The following is a 27,074-nucleotide window of genomic DNA, read 5'->3' as shown; positions in this document are numbered from 1 at the left end:
AAATAAAAGGCAGCCAAATGGCTGCCCCCGTCTGTCCTGCAGTCCCAAGGACAGAAAAAAAAACACACTGTTGTATGGGGGGTTTGGCCTCTTATAGTGAGGTAATGGGGGTGTTCATTTAATTGACTTCATTAAATATTCCGTCTGTCCTACCAGTTTCACTGGGGCGGACAAACCCCCAAAAGTGTGCTGGTTAGAACGTAAGGGAAATATATATAGTGTGTGTACTGTGGGGATTGGCTCTGGTAGACAGGCGGCGGACGCCGTACAGAGGCAACCACAACGTCTTTAACTTAAACAGTGCAGTGTTTTATTCACACAGAAGTAAAGTGACAACAAAAAAAGGCAGTTTCAGAGAAAAACAGTCACCTTGAGTCTGGTGTTTATTCACACCAGGCTGCAGCACAGAAGCCCTTGGGTGAAGCAGAAGTCCACGTGGTTTTTCCCAAACAATACAGCAGGCCTTAGACCCGGCCCAAATCTCAGGCTCCAGCACCCAGACTGGCACAGCTCCCGTATCAGATGGAGGATGAGCCACACACAGACTGGCACAGCTCCCGTATCAGATGGAGGATGAGCCACACACAGACTGGCACAGCTCCAGTATCAGATGGAGGATGAGCCACACACAGACTGGCACAGCTCCAGTATCAGATGGAGGATGAGCCACACACAGACTGGCACAGCTCCAGTATCAGATGGAGGATGAGCCACGCACAGACTGGCACAGCTCCAGTATCAGATGGAGGATGAGCCACGCACAGACTGGCACAGCTCCAGTATCAGATGGAGGATGAGCCACGCACAGACTGGCACAGCTCCAGTATCAGATGGAGGATGAGTCACGCACAGACTGGCACAGCTCCAGTATCAGATGGAGGATGAGCCACGCACAGACTGGCACAGCTCCAGTATCAGATGGAGGATGAGCCACACACAGACTGGCACAGCTCCAGTATCAGATGGAGGATGAGCCACACACAGACTGGCACAGCTCCAGTATCAGATGGAGGATGAGCCACACACAGACTGGCACAGCTCCAGTGTCAGATGGAGGATGAGCCACACACAGACTGGCACAGCTCCAGTATCAGATGGAGGATGAGCCACACACAGACTGGCACAGCTCCAGTGTCAGATGGAGGATGAGCCACACACAGACTGGCACAGCTCCAGTATCAGATGGAGGATGAGCCACACACAGACTGGCACAGCTCCAGTGTCAGATGGAGGATGAGCCACACACAGACTGGCACAGCTCCAGTATCAGATGGAGGATGAGCCACACACAGACTGGCACAGTTCCAGTGTCAGATGGAGGATGAGCCACACACAGACTGCTGGCTGGGGTTTATCTCAAACCAAAACCCGGCCTGGAACGTGGGGAGAAGCCACCCACCCTGCACTTTGACTGCTCCCAGTAAGAGCCGGTCCGGATCAGCTATATAGCCACACTAAGTAATCAATAGTGTCAGTCAGCACTAGCTGCCGCTGACACAATTACCGGCTCTTACCTCACCGGGGCCAGGAACCTCGATTACGCTGCAGTTTCTCCGCACGAGAATCTACGTGGAAAAACCAATGCGTATCTGCAATCTGCGCAGGCAGGCTATATAAGACGGTGTGTGTGCAATATTTCATTTAGGGCCCCACTTAAAATTTTGCCCAGGGCCACACTTTGTCTGAAACAGGCCCTGCATTTCAGTACACTGCTGTATATACTATATATCTGTACTCACTGCATCTATTATACCTCGCACCTCACATATCAGTACACTGCTGTATATACTATATATCTGTACACACTGCATCTATTATACCTCATACCTCACATATCAGTACACTGCTGTATATACTATATATCTGTACACACTGCATCTATTATACCTCATACCTCACATATCAGTACACTGCTGTATATACTATATATCTGTACACACTGCATCTATTATACCTCGTACCTCACATATCAGTACACTGCTGTATATACTATATATCTGTACACACTGCATCTATTATACCTCGTACCTCACATATCAGTACACTGCTGTATATACTATATATCTGTACACACTGCATCTATTATACCTCGTACCTCACATATCAGTACACTGCTGTATATACTATATATCTGTACACACTGCATCTATTATACCTCGTACCTCACATATCAGTGCACTGCTGTATATACTATATACCTGTACACACTGCATCTATTATACCTCGTACCTCACATATCAGTACACTGCTGTATATACTATATACCTGTACACACTGCATCTATTATACCTCGTACCTCACATATCAGTACACTGCTGTATATACTATATACCTGTACACACTGCATCTATTATACCTCGTACCTCACATATCAGTACACTGCAGTATATACTATATATCTGTACACTGCATCTATTATACCTCATACCTCACATATCAGTACACTGCTGTATACACTATATATCTGTACACACTGCATCTATTATACCTCCTACCTCATATATCAGTACACTGCTGTATATACTATATACCTGTACACTGCATCTATTATACCTCGTACCTCACATATCAGTACACTGCTGTATATACTATATACCTGTACACTGCATCTATTATACCTCGTACCTCACATATCAGTACACTGCTGTATATACTATATACCTGTACACTGCATCTATTATACCTCGTACCTTACATATCAGTACACTGCTGTATATACTATATACCTGTACACTGCATCTATTATACCTCGTACCTCACATATCAGTACACTGCTGTATATACTATATATCTGTACACTGCATCTATTATACCTCATACCTCACATATCAGTACACTGCTGTATATACTATATATCTGTACACTGCATCTATTATACCTCATACCTCACATATCAGTACACTGCTGTATACACTATATATCAGTACACTGCTGTGCATTGCACTAGAACAGGGGGGAGATCCTGTGTGTATCGGCAATGTCATTGTATTGTACAGCTGGGACTTTTCTTCACCCCTTTGGAAAGGCCCTTTGTTGACACCCACAAACATTCATGAGGAAAACCTCAGAAATTGTTACAAACTTTTGACTGTCTGGTTAATTTATTTGTGTACCTGTCTGAATTTTTTTGTGACGAATCTCTTTAAAAAAACAGCTATTTCTTGGCTGCAGAGATCTTGTATAGTGGTGTAGAACACAGCGAAACAGGTGCGGGTACCAATCCTACCGCGCCTGCAAGAAGAGGGCGGTTTGAAGATGTGTTGGTTACTTTTATTAAATCATTCTTGCAGCCAACCCATCAACAGCCGCCCTCCGGATCCAGCTTCAGGGAACGTCTAGACCGACAGGTGTCCGACTACATCGGGTTAACGGCCGATGTGGATGCTCTGAGACGCGAGGAACCCCTGGACTACTGGGGGTGCAGGCTTGACCTGTGGCCAGAGCTGGCACAATTTGCCATGGAACTCTTGGCTTGCCCCTCGTCCAGTGTCCTGTCCAAAAGGACGTTCAGCACAGCAAGGGGGGATTGTGACCGATAAGCGCACTCGCCTAGCTCACGACAGTGTGGACTACCTCACATTTCTAAAAATTAATGAGGCAATGAGGCATGGATCTTGGAGGAATTTAATGTGACAACCACATGTAATTGAATTTCCTCATGCCAGCCCACACATATCCGCCACCACCCGGAACAAAGGATGATCCTTGTCTTATGTATATACAGCGGCATAAAAGGCCTTTTCTGTCAGGTGAATGCCTCATTTTTGGGGCCTCTGCTCCCGTGGCCTAAAATAAAAAATTTCTAGGCTCCAGCAGGGAACATTTTTGAGAGTTTCCCTTTTAAGACGCATAAAAATGGCCCCTGGTTAAAAAACATATTTTTTGTGGGAATTTTTTCCAATGATCCCCCTCAGGTATGTCCCTGTCCATGTTGTGGGACTATTGTGCACTTCTAGTAAGTATTTGGTGGCTGAAAATATAACCTGAAGGTTTTTTAGGTTCACCTACCATTAAAGTGAATTGGGCCTGCTAAAAACGCGCGGTTCGCGAACATTTGATCGTGAACTCACGTTCGCGAAACGTCACGGCCGATGTTCGTCCATAACTAGTAAACAAGTCTGGCTTATTCCATCCAAAACATGCTCTTCTTTAAACCCAAGTCCCAAAAGTCTCTCAGTATTCTTTAACCCTTTCCACAGAGCCTGGCAAACACAGTGCAAATGAACAAGATATATATCACAACATATAAAATGCAGTTACACAGTATTAAACAGCGCAGGTTAACCCAGGGGGAAATGTCCACGAATGTCCAGACTTCCCAGTACCCCTGCTCCAGGGCACTACATCAATACAAGTCTATGCCAGTCAGGAACTGCAACATTGTTTCTGTTAGGCTGTGTTTCTCCACTCCACCTCTCCCACTAGAAAGTTCTGAATAAGTTAGAAACTGTATATAAGGAGACCAGTCCTAGCCTCTAGTGCAGGGATGGCCAACCTGCGGCTCTCCAGCTGTTGAAAAACTACAACTCCCAGCATGCAAAGACTGCCTACAGCTATCAGCCTACAGCAGGGCATGGTGGGAATTGTAGTACAACAGCTGGAGAGCCTCAGGTTGGCCAGCCCTGCTCTAGTGGATAGGAACCACTGCTTAGCAGGATAGACTCTGCCTGGCCGCCCAAGTGACCAGAAGAAGACACTGAGACAGGAATACCTTGCTCGATGAGATGCAGACCCTGGGTCACCGGCCCTTTGGCCAGGATACCAGAAGAGAGAGACAGACAGCTAGCTCAGTCCTTTCCTTAGCATAGAACCTTCTTCTGTCGGGAGGAGAGAAATTGCCAGGCCCTTAGGGCACAAATAGGTAGTTTGTTAAGGGGTTAAATGTCCAATAAGATTAATGGTAGTGATATGACTGTTGGTTGGACAGCCAGGTGACAACCTCGGAGGTAATGGTGGACAGATATTTTATGGTGTTGCATCATCCTCCTCCTTCTCCTCTCTGCAGCCCTTATTCCATCAATATGGCACCATTAATGCCGCTCCCGGTGTGTCTGATAGAAAATGTTGGGAGTAATCTGGTGGTCAACCCAAAGGCTAAGAAAATTCTCTCCAGAATCTCTGAGCCGGTGATTGTCGTGTCCATTGTAGGAAAATACAGGACAGGAAAATCCTTCTTGATGAACCGGCTGGTGGGACGCAATAATGGTGAGTAGCCAACTGCAATGGGGCTGAACTACAATACCAAACACAGTCTGCGGGGAAGAGCGGCGCTGTTCCTGAAGGAAGGTGGCCATGTTGTCTCTTTTTTCCATATTCTACAGAAATGTTTTCTCACTTTAATCAGCTGTCTTCCGTCTTATAGAGTGGAGGGTGGGGACAAGGTTGTCAGCCTCGCTTTCACCTGTCCTGGATGCCCACCGATAATCCTGTGGACATTACTAGAATAGGTGGACTAATGTGTGACAACCATCATCCCATACACTATATATGAGGGTGACCACCACCACCCCAGCTGTATTGTGGGAGAAAATCACATAGCTCATTGGAATAATTGCAAATTCTATGTTTTATGACCCCTTCCAGGTTTTCCGCTAGGATCCAGTATCCAGTCCAAGACTAAAGGGATCTGGATGTGGTGCGTTCCTCACCCTTGGATACCTGGACATGTTCTGGTTCTGCTGGACACAGAGGGACTAGGAGACGTGGAGAAGGTGAGGTCCAGAATCTGCTTGCTTTTTTAGAGGGGTTCCCCAGGATGGTGTGGATATTGTAGATCAACAGGTTTATTTTCGGCAAACTCATGTGGCCCAACTTCTTAGCCTTCCTTGGCCAAGATGGGAATAAACATAGTAACACCGTCTGGCATTTCTTCATCTCTGGCCACCCCAGAGGCACTGCTTACTGGTTATTCCCATCATGGCCATGGAAGGTTGAGATGGGAATAACTCTTTAACCAGGTTTTGGGAATCTCAACCTCTAGAGGAGTCCCACAAGGTTGAGTGGCCCCAAAATGACTGTAATCTATGCAGGGGTCTCTGATACACATGCAGGTTGGATGTGGTGAATCCCAGTACCAGGCTGTACATGTGGTTATGCCTCAGGCTATAGTAGGTAGTTGTGTACTCAATGATATCCAGCTCCTTGCCTCGCTTCAGTCTCAGTAGAGGTAGTTCAAGTCTTTTTCTTCTACACACAAGTGATACAACAGAAATCTTATCTGTCCTTAGAATAATGGTGAGGCTGCCGGAAGCTAATAGATCCTTCACCCAAATAAAATGGCTTTGTCCTTCCTTTGTCTTTATCCAAAATAAACTTGACAAAATCCACCTGCTGAATGGTAGAATACAGACTTCACCTCGGCCTATCTTCCTGGTTTGATACTGAGATACGCGTTGGCTCCTCTGGGCCGTGGAGCTCCAGAGAGAGCTGAGAGGAGGGGGTCCTCTCTTTCCCTCTTGCTCCTCACTCCATCTCCTTCTTCCTCCACACTCTAAACTCAAATCCCTAACTGGGCCTGAACTGTGCTATCTATACTGGGGTGCTACCCCCATCTAGTGGTGGAATGTATGTAGTGCAGCCTGGTAACAGGGATTTCACACAAGGATGAAATACAGCATGATATGACATATGGCACAATAAGCTTTCGCAGTGCCCACGTACACTAGTGGGATGCTGCAATTATTTTGTGCCTCAACCACCCAGACTCTCTGAGGGGTAGCCTCACAGTCCATCCCCAAAACAGATGTCCTCTGTGATCAATGATCCAGGAGATCATCCTCCACTCCCCAACTGATGTCCCCCCTGCCTGCTGACATTAGGAGTCCTGCTTTCTGGCCCTTTGGCTGAGTTGGGCCTGCTGCTGGAGGTGCCTATGTATGGACACGTGGTTAGCGTTGCACCCTCACGTACACTTCCTGCTACGTCCTCTCTTTGTAACCTCCTATTAAGTCCTCCCCACAGCAGTCCCTGCACCGCAACACCGTCCCTGAGTCACCCCGGCGCTGTGTCCGGGCTACTGCCTGACAACCAGTGACACAGAAAGTGTTCGATGACGTCTCCTTTCGCAGCGCACTGAACCCACTACTGGGCGATGAGAACGTCTGCAGGACTCCCTTCTCCAGAAGAACTGAATTATAGGCAGACGAGGAGCTGGAAATCGGGAACAGCAGGCGGTAAAGACCAAAATCACCATGCGGCTTCATGTGAAACATTGCTATGGGGTCCTGAGTGCCCTAACACTGCCCCATTAGGGTATATGGATGTCAGAGGGATGGTCACCTGATAAGGACTTCCCGCTATCAGCCATAGTGGATCGGTGCGGACACGTGGCAGCTCTCATTCTGGCGGACTCAGACCATTGGTCTATATCTGACTGTCCGCCATGTAATATGACATTGCACTGCAGTAACTGGTATGTAATATGACATTGCACTGCAGTAACTGGTATGTAATATGACATTCCACTGCAGTAACTGGTATGTAATACGACATTGCACTGCAGTAACTGGTATGTAATATGACATTGCACTGCAGTAACTGGTATGTAATATGACATTGCACTGCAGTAACTGGTATGTAATATAACATTGCACTGCAGTAACTGGTATGTAATATGACATTGCACTGCAGTAACTGGTATGTAATATGACATTGCACTGCAGTAACTGGTATGTAATATGACATTCCACTGCAGTAACTGGTATGTAATACGACATTGCACTGCAGTAACTGGTATGTAATATGACATTGCACTGCAGTAACTGGTATGTAATATGACATTGCACTGCAGTAACTGGTATGTAATATAACATTGCACTGCAGTAACTGGTATGTAATATGACATTGCACTGCAGTAACTGGTATGTAATATGACATTGCACTGCAGTAACTGGTATGTAATATGACATTGCACTGCAGTAACTGGTATGTAATATGACATTGCACTGCAGTAACTGGTATGTAATATGACATTGCACTGCAGTAACTGGTATGTAATATGACATTGCACTGCAGTAACTGGTAAGTAATATGACATTGCACTGCAGTAACTGGTATGCAATATGACATTGCACTGCAGTAACTGGTATATAATACTACATTCCACTGTAGTAACTGGTATGTAATATGACATTCCACTGTAGTAACTAGTATGTAATATGACATTCTACTGCAGTAACTGGTATGTAATACAATATTGCACTGCAGTAACTTGTATGTAATATGACATTCCACTGTAGTAACTAGTATGTAATATGACATTCTACTGCAGTAACTGGTATGTAATACAATATTGCACTGCAGTAACTTGTATGTAATATGACATTGCACTGCAGTAACTGGTATGTAATATGACATTCCACTGTAGTAACTGGTATGTAATATGACATTCCACTGTAGTAACTGGTATGTAATATGACATTCCACTGTAGTAACTGGTATATAATACCCTCAATACTTTCTCTACTGCAGGGAGACTCCAAAAATGACGCCTGGATCTTCTGCCTGTCTGTGCTGCTGAGCAGCGCTCTGGTATATAACAGTATCGGGACCATCGATCAGCAGGCGATCGAGCAGTTACAGTATCCTTCACCACACGGGGAGATGTGGACGCCTGCAATGGGGACTTCTAGATGCCGGCTACAGATGACCAGATATTACATACAGTGGAGAGCGCCCCCATCCCAGAGCCAGGGCCGTCTTTAATATTGATTGGACCCTGGGCAAAAATTTGCTTGGGCCCCCTGGATCCCGCCTTCCCACACCTTAGCATGCAATCACGCCTCCACCACAACACACACACAAAAAATCCACACATCTGGTAGAGTCCAGTGAATGACTGTAAATACTTCCAGTTCTGAAGACTCCAGCGGCTCAGGATCAGTGCTCTGGGCAGCTGGGCTCAGGCTGGAAGTGGGCACCGCTCTGCAGGAAGGAGACCAGGGCTCGGCTCACCCTAGTGTTACAGTGCACCCCAGCACCCCACAGTATGCAGTATAGCACCCTATAGTATACAGCAACCCACAGTATGCAGTATAGCACCCTATAGTATACAGCACCCCACTCTACACAGTACCCCACAGTATATAGTAGAGCAGTATAGAAGCCTACAGTATACAGCACCTCACAGTATACAGCACCCCAAACAATACACGATACAGCCCCCCACAGTATACAGTACAGCAGTATAGCCCCCCCACTATACAGGCCCCCCACACTATACAGCCCCCCACAGTATACAGGCCCCCGCCCCCACAGTATACAGGCCCCCACAGTATACAGGCCCCCACAGTATACAGGCCCCCACACCGTATACAGCCCCCACATAGTATACAGCCCACCACACAGTATACAGCCCACCACACAGTATACAGTCCCACACAGTATACAGCCCCCACACAGTATACAGCCCCCACACAGTATACAGCCCCCCACAGTATACAGCCCCCCACAGTATACAACACCCCACAGTATACAGCCCACCACACAGTATACAGCCCACCACACAGTATACAGCCCCCACACAGTATACAGCCCCCACACAGTATACAGCCCCCACACAGTATACAGCCCCCACACAGTATACAGCCCCCACACAGTATACAGCCCACCACACAGTATACAGCCCCCACACAGTATACAGGCCACCACACAGTATACAGTCCCACACAGTATACAGCCCCACACAGTATACAGTCCCACACAGTATACAGTCCCACACAGTATACAGCCCCACACAGTATACAGCCCCACACAGTATACAGTCCCACACAGTATACAGCCCCCACACAGTATACAGCCCCCACACAGTATACAGCCCCCACACAGTATACAGCCCCCACACAGTATACAGCCCCCACACAGTATACAGCCCACCACACAGTATACAGCCCACCACACAGTATACAGCCCCCACACAGTATACAGCCCCCACACAGTATACAGCCCCCACACAGTATACAGGCCACCACACAGTATACAGCCCCCACACAGTATACAGGCCACCACACAGTATACAGTCCCACACAGTATACAGCCCCACACAGTATACAGTCCCACACAGTATACAGCCCACCACACAGTATACAGCCCCCACACAGTATACAGCCCCCACACAGTATACAGCCCCCCACACAGTATACAGCCCACCACACAGTATACAGTCCCACACAGTATACAGCCCCCACACAGTATACAGTCCCACACAGTATACAGCCCCCACACAGTATACAGGCCACCACACAGTATACAGTCCCACACAGTATACAGTCCCACACAGTATACAGTCCCACACAGTATACAGTCCCACACAGTATACAGCCCCCACACAGTATACAGCCCCCCACACAGTATACAGCCCCCACACAGTATACAGCCACCCACAGTATACAGCCCCACACAGTATACAGCCCCCCACAGTATACAGTCCCACACAGTATACAGTCCCACACAGTATACAGCCCCCACACAGTATACAGCCCCCACACAGTATACAGCCCCACACAGTATACAGCCCCACACAGTATACAGCCCACCACACAGTATACAGCCCCCACACAGTATACAGCCCCCCACAGTATACAGCCCCCCACAGTATACAGCCCACCACACAGTATACAGCCCACCACACAGTATACAGCCCACCACACAGTATACAGCCACCCACAGTATACAGCCCCACACAGTATACAACCCCACACAGTATACAACCCCACACAGTATACAGCCCCCCACAGTATACAGCCCCCCACAGTATACAGCCCACCACAGTATACAGTCCCACACAGTATACAGTCCCACACAGTATACAGCCCCCACACAGTATACAGCCCCCACACAGTATACAGCCCCACACAGTATACAGCCCCACACACAGTATACAGCCCACCACACAGTATACAGCCCCCACACAGTATACAGCCCCCCACAGTATACAGCCCCCCACAGTATACAGCCCACCACACAGTATACAGCCCACCACACAGTATATAGCCCCCACACAGTATACAGTCCCACACAGTATACAGCCCCCCACAGTATACAGCCCACCACACAGTATACAGCCCACCACACAGTATACAGCCACCCACAGTATACAGCCACCCACAGTATACAGCCCCACACAGTATACAGCCCCCCACAGTATACAGCACCCCACTATACAGTAGTTTACAGTATATTAACATAACAGCCCCTGTCACTTTTTTCTGATGTAATCTTTACACAAAAAAGCTCCACAGTTAACTTCTGCAACACTCCACAGGACCTGTGATGACCTCATAGCCATGTGACCAGTAATGGCTAGGTTACTGGTAACATGGTAATGATGTCATTAAGGTCCTAAATCACAACTTTAACACAGTACGATCATGATGCCTAGACTCCTGGTAGAGCTGACAGCCTGACACCCGGGGCAGTGGCTAGCAGGGCTCAAGAGGCAGCTGCCTTGGGCCCCCCAGGAGCAACTGGGCCCGGGGCAGCTGGTAAAGACGGCCCTGCCCAGAGCTGAAGAGCAACCCCGCAAAATAAATAGAACATGTCCTATTGTCTGCAGCCACGGACAAGAAAAGGCATTTCTATTAAAGGGCCGGCTATGTGTGGTCCGCAAAATGCGGAACGCACATGGCCGGTGTCCGTGCACTGAGGAGTCATGATGGGAGGGGGGTTGGCAAACACCTGGGAACTTCCTTTAGAGGGGTTCTCTGCTATGGACAACCCCAAGGCTGCCTTGACAAAAGCCTCTTTGTACCCCAGGAATCAGCTGTAATCTGTGTAGAAACCTGCCAGTAAGTGTTGTAGTTTTCTGCAGCGCCCCTACAGGAGAAATGAAGCATTACACAGCGTCCACTCACATCATGCTCTTTATAACCACTCTCCACTCTGGGGGACGGAGGACCCCCCAATATCATATATATCCTTATCTAGATAATCTTCCAGCTACGTAACTGAACTAACAGAGGTGATAAAGCTGAAGTCCACCGACACCAAAGATGAGACTGCGGAACACGAGAGGTTCCTTCCATCATTTACCTGGTGCGTCCGAGACTTCACCCTATCGCTGGAGCGAGACGGCAAGGAGATAACAGAAGATGAATATCTGATGATGGGTCTAGAGCTCAAAACTGGTAATCACTATGGAGCAGGGCCGGCTGCGGGTTCATGTGGGCCCTGGGCGATAAAGTCTCAGGGGGCCCCGTGTGGGATTTTGCACGGCGCTTACAGCAATGAAACTGGATGTATTATAGATGAAATACCGCACACAGAGCGGATATACGTCCTTATGTGCCTACGCTTATTTTCTACCCAGTGTTTCAGTCCCTCAGGTCTACTCACAGATATGTGCCCCCTCACAGTAGATATGCCAAGATATGTGCCCAGTGCCCCCTTCACAGTAGATATGCCAAGATATGTGCCCTCTTACGATGGATATGCCAAGCTATGTGCCCAATGCCCCCTTCACAGTGGTTATGCCCAGATGTGCCCCCTTCACAGGAAGTGAAAAAAAAAATATAATAATCCTCCTGGCCTCAGTCACCTGCTCCTCCGGGAGCAAATAGTTCCCTGCTTCAGTGGCATGCTTCACCCGGGCGGGTCCTTTCTCTGCCCCCATGCTTTAAAAAAAAATTGTACCCCCTCACAGTAGTATTGCCCTCATTGTACAACCTTCACAGTAGTTATGCCCACATTGTGCCCCCTCACAGTAGTTATGCCCACATTGTGCCCCCTAACAGTAGTTATGCCCACATTGTGCCCCCTCACAGTGGTTATGCCCACATTGTGCCCCCTCACAGTAGTTATGCCCGCATTGTGCCCCCTCACAGTAATTATGCCCACATTGTGCCCCCTCACAAAAGTTATGTCCTCTCTGTGCCCCTTTCACAATTGTAATGCCCTATCTGTGCCACTTGCCCCTTCACAGTAATAATCCCCATTGTGCCCCCTTCATAGTAGAAATCCCTATTGTGCCTTCTTCACAGTAATAATGCCCACTGTGCCACCTTTGTTGTAGTAATGCCCTCTGTCTCTGTGCCCCCTTCACATCCGTAATGCCCTCTGTGCCCCCTCCATAGCAATAAGTCCTTTGTGCCTCCTCCATAGTAGTAATGCCCTCTGTGCCCCCTCCATAGTAATAAAGTCCTCTGTGCCCCCTCCATAGTAATAAAGTCCTCTGTGCCCCCTCCATAGTAATAAAGTCCTCTGTGCCCCCTCCATAGTAATAAGTCCTCTGTGCCCCCTCCATAGTAATAAAGCCCTCTGTGCCCCTCCATAGTAATAAAGCCCTCTGTGCCCCCTCCATAGTAATAAGTCCTCTGTGTCCCCTCCATAGTAATAAAGCCCTCTATGCCCCCTCCATAGTAATAAGTCCTCTGTGTCCCCTCCATAGTAATAAGTCCTCTGTTTCCCCTCCAGAGTAATAAGTCCTCTGTGCCCCCTCCATAGTAATAAGTCCTCTGTGCCCCCTCCATAGTAATAAGTCCTCTGTTCCCCCTCCAGAGTAATAAGTCCTCTGTTCCCCCTCCAGAGTAATAAGTCCTCTGTGCCCCCTCCAGAGTAATAAGTCCTCTGTGCCCCCTCCATAGTAATAAGTCCTCTGTGCCCCCTCCATAGTAATAAGTCCTCTGTTCCTCCTCCAGAGTAATAAGTCCTCTGTGCCCCCTCCAGAGTAATAAAGACCTCTGTGCCCCCTCCATTGTTAAAAAAGACCTCTGTGCCCCCTCCATAGTAATAAAGTCCTCTGTGCCCCCTCCATAGTAATAAAGTCCTCTCTGCCCCCTCCATAGTAATAAAGCCCTCTGTGCCCCCTCCATAGTAATAAAGCCCTCTGTGCCCCCTCCATAGTAATAAAGACCTCTGTGCCCCCTCCATGGTAATAAAGTCCTCTGTGCCCCCTCCAGAGTAATAAATCCTCTGTGCCCCCTCCATTGTTAAAAAAGACCTCTGTGCCCCCTCCATAGTAATAAAGACCTCTGTGCCCCCTCCATGGTAATAAAGTCCTCTGTGCCCCTCCAGAGTAATAAATCCTCTGTGCCCCCTCCATTGTTAAAAAAGACCTCTGTGCCTCCTCCATAGTAATAAAGTCCTCTGTGCCCCCTCCATAGTAATAAAGTCCTCTGTGCCCCCTCCATAGTAATAAAGTCCTCTGTGCCCCCTCCATAGTAATAAAGACCTCTGTACCCCCTCTATAGTAATAAAGCCCTCTGTGCCCCCTCCATAGTATTAAAGCCCTCTGTGCCCCCTCCATAGTAATAAAGCCCTCTGTGCCCCCTCCATAGTAATAAAGTCCTCTGTGCCCCCTCCATAGTAATAAAGCCCTCTGTGCCCCCTCCATAGTAATAAAGTCCTTTGTGCCCCCTCTATAGTAATAAAGTCCTCTGTGCCACCTCCATAGTAATAAAGTCCTCTGTGCCCCCTCCATAGTAATAAAGTCCTCTGTGCCCCCTCCATAGTAATAAAGTCCTCTGTGCCCCCTCCATAGTAATAAAGCCCTCTGTGCCCCCTCCATAGTAATAAAGCCCTCTGTGCCCCCTCCATAGTAATAAAGTCCTCTGTGCCCCCTCCATAGTAATAAAGTCCTCTGTGCCCCCTCCATAGTAATAAAGCCCTCTGTGCCCCCTCCATAGTAATAAAGCCCTCTGTGCCCCCTCCATAGTAATAAAGTCCTCTGTGCCCCCTCCATAGTAATAAAGCCCTCTGTGCCCCCTCCATATTAATAAAGCCCTCTGTGCCCCCTCCATAGTAATAAAATCCTCTGTGCCCCCTCCATAGTAATAAAGTCCTCTGTGCCCCCTCCATAGTAATAAAGTCCTCTGTGCCCCCTCCATAGTAATAAAGCCCTCTGTGCCCCCTCCATAGTAATAAAGTCCTCTGTGCCGCCTCCATAGTAATAAATACCTCTGTGCCGCCTCCATAGTAATAAAGCCCTCTGTGCCCCCTCTATAGTAATAAAGCCCTCTGTGCCGCCTCCATAGTAATAAAGACCTCTGTGCCGCCTCCATAGTAATAAAGTCCTCTGTGCCCCCTCCATAGTAATAAAGTCCTCTGTGCCCCCTCCATAGTAATAAAGTCCTCTGTGCCCCCTCCATAGTAATAAAGTCCTCTGTGCCCCCTCCATAGTAATAAAGTCCTCTGTGCCCCCTCCATAGTAATAAAGTCCTCTGTGCCCCCTCCATAGTAATAAAGTCCTCTGTGCCCCCTCCATAGTAATAAAGCCCTCTGTGCCCCCTCCATAGTAATAAAGTCCTCTGTGCCCCCTCCATAGTAATAAAGTCCTCTGTGCCCCCTCCATAGTAATAAAGTCCTCTGTGCCCCCTCCATAGTAATAAAGCCGCCTGTGCCCCCTCCATAGTAATAAAGCCCTCTGTGCCCCCTCCATAGTAATAAAGCCCTCTGTGCCCCCTCCATAGTAATAAAGCCCTCTGTGCCCTCTCCATAGTAATAAAGCCCTCTGTGCCCCCTCCATAGTAATAAAGTCCTCTGTGCCCCCTCCATAGTAATAAAGCCCTCTGTGCCCCCTCCATAGTAATAAAGTCCTCTGTGCCCCCTCCATAGTAATAAAGTCCTCTGTGCCACCTCCATAGTAATAAAGTCCTCTGTGCCCCCTCCATAGTAATAAAGTCCTCTGTGCCCCCTCCATAGTAATAAAGTCCTCTGTGCCACCTCCATAGTAATAAAGCCGCCTGTGCCCCCTCCATAGTAATAAAGCCCTCTGTGCCCCCTCCATAGTAATAAAGCCCTCTGTGCCCCCTCCATAGTAATAAAGCCCTCTGTGCCCTCTCCATAGTAATAAAGCCCTCTGTGCCCCCTCCATAGTAATAAAGTCCTCTGTGCCCCCTCCATAGTAATAAAGTCCTCTGTGCCCCCTCCATAGTAATAAAGCCCTCTGTGCCCCCTCCATAGTAATAAAGTCCTCTGTGCCCCCTCCATAGTAATAAAGTCCTCTGTATTAAAAACAAAAAAACACAGTAACTACTCCCCTTGTCCCGTTCCTGAAGCTCAGTCCTCTCTTCCCTGCAGGCACAGATCGCTCTGCAGCACTGTGTGGGCGGAGCTTATGCAGATTGCCGGGATGCAGGCTCCACCCACAAAGGCCGGCAGCACGATCCGTGCCTGCAGCAATGAGCGCTTCTGTCTGTATTGATGGAGGCGCTCATTGCTTCTGGGTTGCAATGGAGGCTCACAACCTAGAGGCAGAGGTTACCTATGTGTACAGGGTTCAGGGTAGTGGTTACCTATAGGTTCTGGGGTCATACTATAAGAGAAGATATCTAGAAATATGTCTTCTTATATGTTTGTATACATTTTTGGGCCAATAATTCCAAATTTCTGATGTAGCAGAGCCAAAAGGTAAGCTCAGCCTTTGAAATACGTACTCCAGCGTGTGTTGACGGATCTTATGATGATCATGTCCATCACAGCGGTCATTCATGTCTGTAGTACTGGAGACAATTACACTCCGAACATTTCTGTATGTAGTAAATACTTGTATTTTGGAGCATCTTTTATCTGCATTATGGCATTCCTCTGTTATTCATCCTGGAAATCTGGAAAAAAAAAGACTGGGTGCTATTAATCCCCTTGTTAAAGAGGTATGTCCCTATATAACCTACAGTACTGATTGGACAGTAACAATCATTTGTAGGAGGAATAATAGAGGAGCGGCACAAAAAAAAAATAACAGATGCACCAGAATTTTTATGTTGTGGAAATACTTCTATTTGCTGACATAGAGCGGTCCGGGGAGCGGGGTCTTCTGTAACCTTTTATTTTATATTATAGGAGCAAACTTCCAGCAGTACAATCTCCCCCGTGAGTGCATCCGAAGCTTCTTCCACTCTCACAAATGCTTCGTATTTGACCGACCGACCTCTACGAGGAACCTGCATCGTCTGGACGAGCTGAAGGAGAGCGAAATAGAGGAGGAGTTTATGGAGCAAGCGGCGAAATTCTATGAGCATATAATGAGGAACAGCAGGGTGAAAGCTCTGACCGGGGGAATCACAGTCACCGGGAAAAGTAAGTGCACCCCCAAAGTTACCTACTAACAGAGTTTATAAGGCTGAAAGAAGCCTCCGTCCATCCAGTTCGGCCTGTTATCCTGCAAGCTGATCCACAGGAAGGCAAAAAAAACCTGTGAGGTAGAAGCCAATTTTCCTCAGTTTAAGGGAAAAAATTCCTTCCCGACTCCAATCAGAATAACTCCCTGGATCAACGACCCCTCTCTAGTAGCTACAGCCTGTAATATTATTACTCTCCAGAAATACATCCAGGCCTCTCCTGAACTCTTCTAGTGAACTCACCATCACCACCTCCTCTGGCAGAGAGTTCCATAGTCTCACTGCTCTTACCGTAAAGAGTCCATAGTCTCACTGCTCTTACCGTAAAGAGTCCATAGTCTCACTGCTCTTACCGTAAAAAGTCCATAGTCTCACTGCTCTTACTGTAAAGAGTCCATAGTCTCACTGCTCTTACCGTAAACAGTCCATAGTCTCACTGCTCTTACCGTAAAGAGTCCATAGTCTCACTGCTCTTACCGTAAAGAGTCCATAGTCTCACTGCTCTTACCGTAAAGAGTCCATAGTCTCACTGCTCTTACAGTATAGAGTCCATAGTCTCACTGCTCTTACAGTATAGAGTCCACAGTCTCACTGCTCTTACCGTAAAGAGTCCATAGTCTCACTGCTCTTACCGTAAAGAGTCCATAGTCTCACTGCTCTTACCGTAAAGAGTCCATAGTCTCACTGCTCTTACAGTAAAGAGTCCACAGTCTCACTGCTCTTACCGTAAAGAGTCCATAGTCTCACTGCTCTTACCGTAAAGAGTCCATAGTCTCACTGCTCTTACAGTAAAGAGTCCATAGTCTCACTGCTCTTACCGTAAAGAGTCCATAGTCTCACTGCTCTTACAGTAAAGAGTCCATAGTCTCACTGCTCTTACCGTAAAGAGTCCATAGTCTCACTGCTCTTACAGTAAAGAGTCCATAGTCTCACTGCTCTTACAGTAAAGAGTCCATAGTCTCACTGCTCATACAGTAAAGAGTCCATAGTCTCACTGCTCTTACAGTAAAGAGTCCATAGTCTCACTGCTCTTACAGTAAAGAGTCCATAGTCTCACTGCTCTTACCGTAAAGAATCCATAGTCTCACTGCTCTTACCATAAATAATTCAGTCTCACTGCTCTTACAGTAGAGAGTCCATAGTTTTACTGCTCTTACCATAAAGAGTCCATAGTCTCACTGCTCTTACCATAAAGAGTCCATAGTCTCACTGCTCTTACAGTAAAGAGTCCATAGTCTCACTGCTCTTACAGTAAAGAGTCCATAGTCTCACTGCTCTTACAGTAAAGAGTCCATAGTCTCACTGTTTTTACAGTAGAGTCCATAGTTTTACTGCTCTTACCGTAAAGAGTCCATAGTCTCACTGCTCTTACAGTAAAGAGTCCATAGTCTCACTGTTTTTACAGTAGAGTCCATAGTTTTACTGCTCTTACCGTAAAGAGTCCATAGTCTCACTGCTGTTACTGTAAAGAATCCATAGTCTCACTGCTCTTACAGTAGAGAGTCCATATCTCACTGCTCTTACAGTAAAGAGTCCATAGTTTTACTGCTCTTATCGTAAAGAGTCCATAGTCTCACTGCTCTTACAGTAAAGAGTTCATAGTCTCACTGCTCTAACAGTAAAGAGTCCATAGTCTCACTGCTCTTACAGTAAAGAGTCCATAGTCTCACTGCTCTTACAGTAAAGAGTCCATAGTCTCACTGCTCTTACCGTAGAGAGTCCATAGTCTCACTGCTCTTACTGTAAAGAATCCATAGTCTCACTGCTCTTACAGTAAAGAGTCCATAGTTTTACTGCTCTTACCGTAAAGAGTCCATAGTCTCACTGCTCTTACAGTAAAGAGTCCATAGTCTCACTGCTCTTACAGTAAAGAGTCCATAGTCTCACTGCTCTTACCGTAAAGAGTCCATAGTCTCACTGCTCTTACCGTAAAGAGTCCATAGTCTCACTGCTCTTACCGTAAAGAGTCCATAGTCTCACTGCTCTTACCGTAAAGAGTCCATAGTCTCACTGCTCTTACCGTAGAGAGTCCATAGTCTCACTGCTCTTACTGTAAAGAATCCATAGTCTCACTGCTCTTACAGTATAGAGTCCATAGTCTCACTGCTCTTACAGTAAAGAGTCCATAGTCTCACTGCTCTTACAGTAAAGAGTCCATAGTCTCACTGCTCTTACAGTAAAGAGTCCATAGTCTCACTGCTCTTACCGTAAAGAGTCCATAGTCTCACTGCTCTTACCGTAAAGAGTCCATCGTCTCACTGCTCTTACCGTAAAGAGTCCATCGTCTCACTGCTCTTACCGTAAAGAGTCCATCGTCTCACTGCTCTTACCGTAAAGAGTCCATCGTCTCACTGCTCTTACCGTAAAGAGTCCACAGTCTCACTACTTTTACCGTAAAGAGTCCTCTGCAAAGTCTGTGTACAAACCTTCTTTCCCCTAGATGTAGAAGATGTCACTACATACAGATTATTAGCCTGTCTGCCCCATAGGCTGATTTTAATTAGTTTCAGTATAAAGCTGTGGCTGCTCTCACTACATTCATTGGAAGCTGTCTGGCACAAGGAAAGGTATAGAGTGGGCTCGGCATGCATGTTGGTACCTGCATCCCTTGTAATGGAGGCCATTATGGCACCAAAAATGGTAAAAGGCAGAGTGGATCCAACACTCCCTGAACTTTATGGCAGCCATTATGGCGCATAACAGGTAGTATTTAGTGTTAGGACCCGTCTAACAGAGATCGCCTTGATGTACGGCAGACGGGCTCAGATGGTTTTGTACAAAATGCATTGGCCAAGCATCTCACTTTATAAATAAGCGTAGCATTAGCACTATAATTTTTGGCAGTATTGTACTTTATCTGATTTGCAGGGTGCTGCTGCATTGTCTTTTTTCCTCTAGGTCTTTGCCATGGCAGCGTGCACCTGCGCACTGGGAGCTGCTGACTAACCCCCTTTTTTTTGCAGAACTACATACAGATAATACAGGCACCACTAGAGGAAGCTCACTACATACAGATTATACAGCCACCACTAGAGGGAGCTCACTACATACAGATTATACAGCCACCACTAGAGGGAGCTCACTACATACAGATTATATAGCCACCACTAGAGGAAGCTCACTACATACAGATTATACAGCCACCACTAGAGGGAGCTCACTACATACAGATTATACACCCACCACTAGAGGGAGCTCACTACATACAGATTATACAGCCACCACTAGAGGGAGCTCACTACATACAGATTATACAGCCACCACTAGAGGGAGCTCACTACATACAGATTATACAGCCACCACTAGAGGAAGCTCACTACATACAGATTATACAGCCACCACTAGAGGGAGCTCACTACATACAGATTATATAGCCACCACTAGAGGGAGCTCACTACATACAGATTATACAGCCACCACTAGAGGGAGCTCACTACATACAGATTATATAGCCACCACTAGAGGAAGCTCACTACATACAGATTATACAGCCACCACTAGAGGGAGCTCACTACATACAGATTATATAGCCACCACTAGAGGGAGCTCACTACATACAGATTATACAGCCACAACTAGAGGGAGCTCACTATATACAGATTATACAGCCACCACTAGATGGAGCTCACTACATACAGATTATACAGCCACCACTAGAGGGAGCTCACTACATACAGATTATACAGCCACCACTAGAGGGAGCTCACTACATACAGATTATACAGCCACCACTAGAGGGAGCTCACTACATACAGATTACACAGCCACCACTAGAGGGAGCTCACTACATACAGATTATACAGCCACCACTAGAGGGAGCTCACTACATACAGATTATACAGCCACCACTAGAGGGAGCTCACTACATACAGATTATATAGCCACCACTAGAGGAAGCTCACTACATACAGATTATACAGCCACCACTAGAGGGAGCTCACTACATACAGATTATACACCCACCACTAGAGGGAGCTCACTACATACAGATTATACAGCCACCACTAGAGGGAGCTCACTACATACAGATTATACAGCCACCACTAGAGGGAGCTCACTACATACAGATTATACAGCCACCACTAGAGGAAGCTCACTACATACAGATTATACAGCCACCACTAGAGGGAGCTCACTACATACAGATTATATAGCCACCACTAGAGGGAGCTCACTACATACAGATTATACAGCCACCACTAGAGGGAGCTCACTACATACAGATTATTCAGCCACCACTAGAGGGAGCTCACTACATACAGATTACACAGCAACCACTAGAGGGAGCTCACTACATACAGATTATACAGCCACCACTAGAGGGAGCTCACTACATACAGATTATATAGCCACCACTAGAGGGAGCTTACTACATACAGATTACGCAGCCACCACTAGAGGGAGCTCACTACATACAGATTATGCAGCCACCACTAGAGGGAGCTCACTACATACAGATTATACACCACCACTAGAGGGAGCTCACTACATACAGAATATACAGTCACCACTAGATGGAGCTCACTACATACAGATTATACAGTCACCACTAGGGGGAGCTCACTACATACAGATTATACAGAGCAATAATGCTCTGTTCCTCCTTTGCCGGGAGTTATCTCCACGTTAAAGGGGTATTTCCATCTCAGACAATTGGGGAATATCGCTAGGATATGCACCCATCGTCTGATAGGTGCGGGTCCCACCATTGGGACCCGCTCCTACAACGAGAATGGAGCCAGGAGAGCTGTGGCTGGAGGCCCGGATTTCCCAGGGTCCGTCCACCACCAAGCGCTGCTCCCATAGAAGTGAATGAGAGTGCACCGCACACGCACAGCCTTTGCTCCCATTAGTTTCTATGGGGCAGACGGAAATAGCCGAGCCAGCGCTGGGCTATTTTCAGCGGCCCCGTAGAAATGAACGGAGGGCGGCTGCACATGCGCAGTGCGCCCTCCGTTCTTTTCCCCACTCCGTTCGGACAATGGGGGCATATCCTAGTGATATCACCCCATTGTCTGAGATGGCAAAACCCCTTTAATCCTCTATCCCTCTTCTTCAAGGGTCATCGCCAAACTAATGCTCTGTTCCTCCTCTGCTGGGGTCATCTTCACAGTAATGCTCTGTTTCTCCTCTGCCAGGAGTCATCTCCACATTAATGCTTACTTCATCTTCTGCTAGGGTTACCTCCACATTAATGCTCTGTTCCTCCTCTGCCAGGGTTCATCTCTACATTCATTAATGCTCTGTTCCTCCTCTGCTGGGTCATCTCCACCTTAATGCTCTGTTCTTCCCTGCCAGGAGTCATCTCCACACTAACGTTCTGTTCCTTCTCTGCCGGCGGTCATATCCACACTAATGCTCTGTTCCTTCTCTGCCGGGGGTCATCTCCACACTAATGCTCTGTTCCTTCTCTGCCGGGGATTATCTCCACACTAATGCTCTGTTCCTCCTCTGCAGTGCTCGGTAATCTTACATCCTTGTATGTGGACACCATTCGGAGCGGAGAGATTCCCAGCATGGAGAATGCGGTTCTGACTTTGGCCAAAATTGAAAATGCAGGAGCTTTACAAGACGCAATGTCCAAATATGAACATGAGATGGAGAGACATCTTCCGAAGTTCCCTATCGAAACAGAGCTTGACTTCCTGATCCTGCACATGAAATGTACGAGGAAAGCCATTAAAGTCTTCATGGAACGATCAGTGAATGACCAGGACCAGACATATCTACAAGAGCTGAAGGTCAGACGTCCGGCCTAAAGAATTTATCTCTTATCTACCAATCATCAGAGTATGCGCCCTTTGGCTCCATCCATTGTCTATAGCACTGGTGTCTATAGCCGATAACAGGAATCTAGGCCACCGAGAACCTGCAGGAACATTGAGAGCCTAGTAACCACTACCTAAGGGCCTATGTCCTATTACTTCTCCAGGAGATAATTAGAGGTGTTCTCTAAAATTGTACTTTGAAGGGGCCGTCCAATCCCAATGCAATTCTACCAGCACTCCGTTCCTGTGCTTAGGGTCCTGCCCCTGCTGCTTCTGGTCTTCTGTGCACTGGAAGTGTGACATCCCATTCATTGTCACATGCAGCCACTCACTGGCCTCCGAGGTGATATGGCATGTGACCCCAGAGGCCACAGGGGACCAGAAGAAGCCGGGAGGCAACCCTCTGCCCCGGAATCGGTTAAATGTAAACTAGTGACTTTTGTCTTCAGGCTGAGCACTTTTAGGGCCAAACGTGAAATTGCTGTGGAGGTCAGACAACCCCTCAGCATTCAGTAGAGAAGAGCTAAAGACTGAGCCATCGGGGAACTCCGAGAATGGGAGAGAGCCTCAATGTCGAAACCTCAAAAAGCAGAACATGACATGGCTGATCCTTGTGTCCTCCAAAAGGCAGGGACCCACATGCCATGGATACCATCAGATACTGTACCAGCCACTCATCGACTTGTTCTGTTACACATGAGGGGGTTGTTTCTCATCACAACTGTAATTTACTTCTTATTGTTCCCACAGAATCAAATTGTCAAGAAAAAGAAAGAATTTATGAAAATCAATGAAGATTTATCCAGGGAGGTCTGTAAGAATCTTCTCCAGACGCTCAGCCAGACCATGCAGATTAGGCTCCAGCAGGGATGTTACTCCAGACCTGGAGGACACAAGGCTTTCTTGATGGATAAGCACATATTCCTAGACAATTATCAGACAATATCTGGAAAGGGAGTAAAGGTAACTGCAACAATATCAGCCGAGGGTTGTTCGTCCATGTCAGGGTTGTCTGAGAACTTGTTCAGATGTGGCTACAGAATCTACAGTAAGTACACACTAGGTGGACCCTGTGGTCTTCTTCTGCTGGTCATCCTTTATGCTCCTATGTGCTGCCTGTACTGACTTGGTAGAGCAGCTTGCCTGTTTCCTGTCCAACCTACATCTGAAGTGTAAATACTTACCTTTCAGTCCTGGTGCAGTGGTGCCAGTAGGACATTAAGGGTTGTCTACATCCCTGGTAGTCTAGGGCAGCAAGGTGGTTAATGTCTGTATGCCTTGTGGCCTGTTGTAGTAAGGGCGTTAGTGTCAGCATCCCTGGTGATGCTGGGCAGCTATGTGGTTATTGTCAGTATCCCTAGTGGTCTAGGACAGTGAGAGAGTTAATTCCAGTATCCCTGGTGGTCTTGGGCAGTAAAGGGGTTGTCAGTATATCTGGTGGTCTAGGACAGTAAGGATTTTAATTCCTGCATACCTGCTGATCTAAGGTATGCAGGAAACCCGGGACCAGTGAATGTAGCGGTGGCAGCCGCCTCTGTGAGATGTCACTGTAACAATCTATTTATGCATCTCTTTATGTATCTGTTTCTGTATCACTGTGTCTATTGCTTTCTACTTACAGATTATTAACTTTTATGTTTTTTATGTTTTTTTTCACATTATGAAGTCTCTGGAGGTTCTGGAAGATTTCATACATGAAAACCAGAACATTGAAGCTGCCATCCTCCAGGCAGAAGAGAAGATCACTCAGGCAGATCAGCGGTTAGCAGGTAGACTGGGGGCTGTGGTATATCAAATGGCGTATGATGAGGAGGTGTCACCGCTTGGGACCCCACGTTACTCAACTTTATATGGAGATTTAAGCTGGGCACTTTTTCAAGATGCAGAAATCACTTTATAATTCTTCTCTCTCGTCATCCAGAGTCCCATAACCAGGCCCTGCGGGCAGAACAGCAGAGGCAATCTGTGGAGCAGCAGAACAGGGACCTGCAGCAGTCCATGATCAGGCAGAGCGCCAATCATCAGCAGTTTATAACCTCCCTCACAGAAAGGATGGAGCAGAACAGAATAAGGATGGCTCAGGAAACCAACTCCCTGATAACTCAGCAACTTCAGGTACAAAGAAGAAGCATCAGAACTGAGCTCTCCGGACCCCGGTCAGATGGTAAAGCTTTGCTGTCCTCTGCCGGTATAGCTTAAAGAGAACATGTCTTGAGGAATTAGCCTCCAAACTATCCGACAGAGCAGGTTCTCCATGATGTCCTTCTACTTTTTTGGTAGGCCATTCAGAAAAACCACATTGCATGATTTAATCCCATGCCTGCATAGAGGTCACAGGGTGGAGCCGCTCCTCGCAGAAGTCATATTGGACGGTCTCCCTCCTGACATCCTCAGGCCGGGTACGTTATCATGACTCCTGGATTGTGATGAGATACTTGACCTGTGGGATGTCAGTCAGGCCAGGAGGGCGACCGACCAAGGTGACTTCTCCAGAGAGCAGCTGCACCCTTCAAGCATCATAGAGAAGCTGACACCGTCCTGAATAACACGTAGGTGACGGTTTGGGTACCTAATTCCTCATGACAGGTTTGTTTAAACAAATAGAAAATAGGACCGCCCAAGTCCACAAAAGTGTATTTAAGCCACACTGGAAATGAATAAAAACCGTCTACGGCGTGTGAGAAGCCTACTGCCACTGCGGTGCTTCACTGTTTTGGGTGCCTCACAATTTTTCTTAATATAAGGATTGTGGAACGGCTGTACCAGAAGGAAGGAGAAGCAGATGAGATCCACTGTGGTTGGATTTAGCAGTGGAGAGCCTTGTTCACACAGAGTCTACCAGTGGAGGTTACTTCAATCTGCGAGGTTTTTTATCCATTTCTAGTGTGGTCTAAATACAAAGTGCTAAAACAGACCCCAGACCAGAACCAAAAATAGATATATACCTCAGACCAGAACCCTAAATAGATACAGAGTCAGACCCCAGACTAAAACCATAAATACATACAGACACCAGACCAGTCCCCCTAAATTAATACAGATTCCAGACAAGGCTATTATTCTAGACCGAAGACCAGACCACTAAGTTAATTCAGATCAAGCCCTAAAATTAATTTGGACCCCAGAAGAGACCTCTAAATTATTCAGACTCCAGACCAGACTCCTAAATATATTCTGACCACAGACCAGACCCTAAAAAAACAGACCCCCTCTTTCAAACTCCCAGACCAGCTTAGACAGCCCAGATCAGATAAAGGAAATACATCTAGCCTCCTTGATGCTGAGGTCTGTAGCCCTGGGCACTGCTGCACACAGGGGCCTAACCCCAAGAGCTTTAGGACATTGTGCCATGATCTGATTGGTTGCTTACTTAGTGTTCTGATTTTTGTGGTTCAGGCTCAACAATCGAGAATGAGTTCATCACATCAACAATCCTTGGATGAAATGCAAAGGAGGATCGAGGAATTAAGAAGACAGAACGGCCAGGGACAGTCGAGCAGTGGAGGAGGAGGCTGTATACTGTCCTAAAACCTGTTATTATGTCATAACGTATTCAGCCACCACTAGGGGGAGCTCACTAGATACGATTGTGTACAGTCACCACTGGGGGAGCTCACTAGATATGATTGTGTACAGTCACCACTAGGGGGAGCTCACTAGATACGATTGTGTACAGTCACCACTAGGGGGAGCTCACTAGATACTATTGTGTACAGTCACCACTAGGAGGAGCTCACTAGATACAATTGTGTACAGTCACCACTAGGGGGAGCTCACTAGATACGATTGTGTACAGTCACCACTAGGGGGAGCTCACTAGATATGATTGTGTACAGTCACCACTAGGAGGAGCTCATTAGATACGATTGTCTACAGTCACCACTAGGGGAGCTCACTAGATACAATTGTTTACAGTCACCACTAGGGGAGCTCACTAGATACGATTGTGTACAGTCACCACTAGGGGGAGCTCACTAGATACGATTGTGTACAGTCACCACTAGGGGGAGCTCACTAGATATGATTGTGTACAGTCACCACTAGGAGGAGCTCATTAGATACGATTGTGTACAGTCACCACTAGGAGGAGCTCACTAGATACAATTGTGTACAGTCACCACTAGGGGGAGCTCACTAGATACGATTGTGTACAGTCACCACTAGGAGGAGCTCACTAGATACAATTGTGTACAGTCACCACTAGGGGGAGCTCACTAGATACGATTGTGTACAGTCACCACTAGGGGGAGCTCAC

General features: G+C 47.1%; 1 protein-coding gene across 1 annotated transcript in view; it reads left to right on the top strand.

Annotated features, from left to right (window-relative positions):
* LOC122928904 (guanylate-binding protein 1-like) overlaps positions 1 to 26,575 on the top strand; it is a 35,722-nt gene extending 9,147 nt beyond the window's left edge. Inside the window, exons 2-11 of the mRNA XM_044282215.1 lie at positions 5,006 to 5,205; positions 5,584 to 5,711; positions 8,470 to 8,579; positions 11,935 to 12,122; positions 16,774 to 17,010; positions 22,509 to 22,792; positions 23,570 to 23,782; positions 24,486 to 24,588; positions 24,741 to 24,934; positions 26,216 to 26,575. Of these exons, the coding sequence (XP_044138150.1) occupies positions 5,022 to 5,205; positions 5,584 to 5,711; positions 8,470 to 8,579; positions 11,935 to 12,122; positions 16,774 to 17,010; positions 22,509 to 22,792; positions 23,570 to 23,782; positions 24,486 to 24,588; positions 24,741 to 24,934; positions 26,216 to 26,347 (1,773 nt within the window). The 5' untranslated portion in view covers positions 5,006 to 5,021 and the 3' untranslated portion in view covers positions 26,348 to 26,575. The remainder of the gene's footprint in view (positions 1 to 5,005; positions 5,206 to 5,583; positions 5,712 to 8,469; positions 8,580 to 11,934; positions 12,123 to 16,773; positions 17,011 to 22,508; positions 22,793 to 23,569; positions 23,783 to 24,485; positions 24,589 to 24,740; positions 24,935 to 26,215) is intronic.
* Positions 26,576 to 27,074: the final 499 nt, after the last annotated feature.

This window comes from Bufo gargarizans, chromosome 2 (genome assembly GCF_014858855.1).
Source record: "Bufo gargarizans isolate SCDJY-AF-19 chromosome 2, ASM1485885v1, whole genome shotgun sequence".
In the NCBI taxonomy this organism is placed as follows: domain Eukaryota; kingdom Metazoa; phylum Chordata; class Amphibia; order Anura; family Bufonidae; genus Bufo; species Bufo gargarizans.
This window is presented reverse-complemented; position numbering and strand designations above follow the sequence as displayed.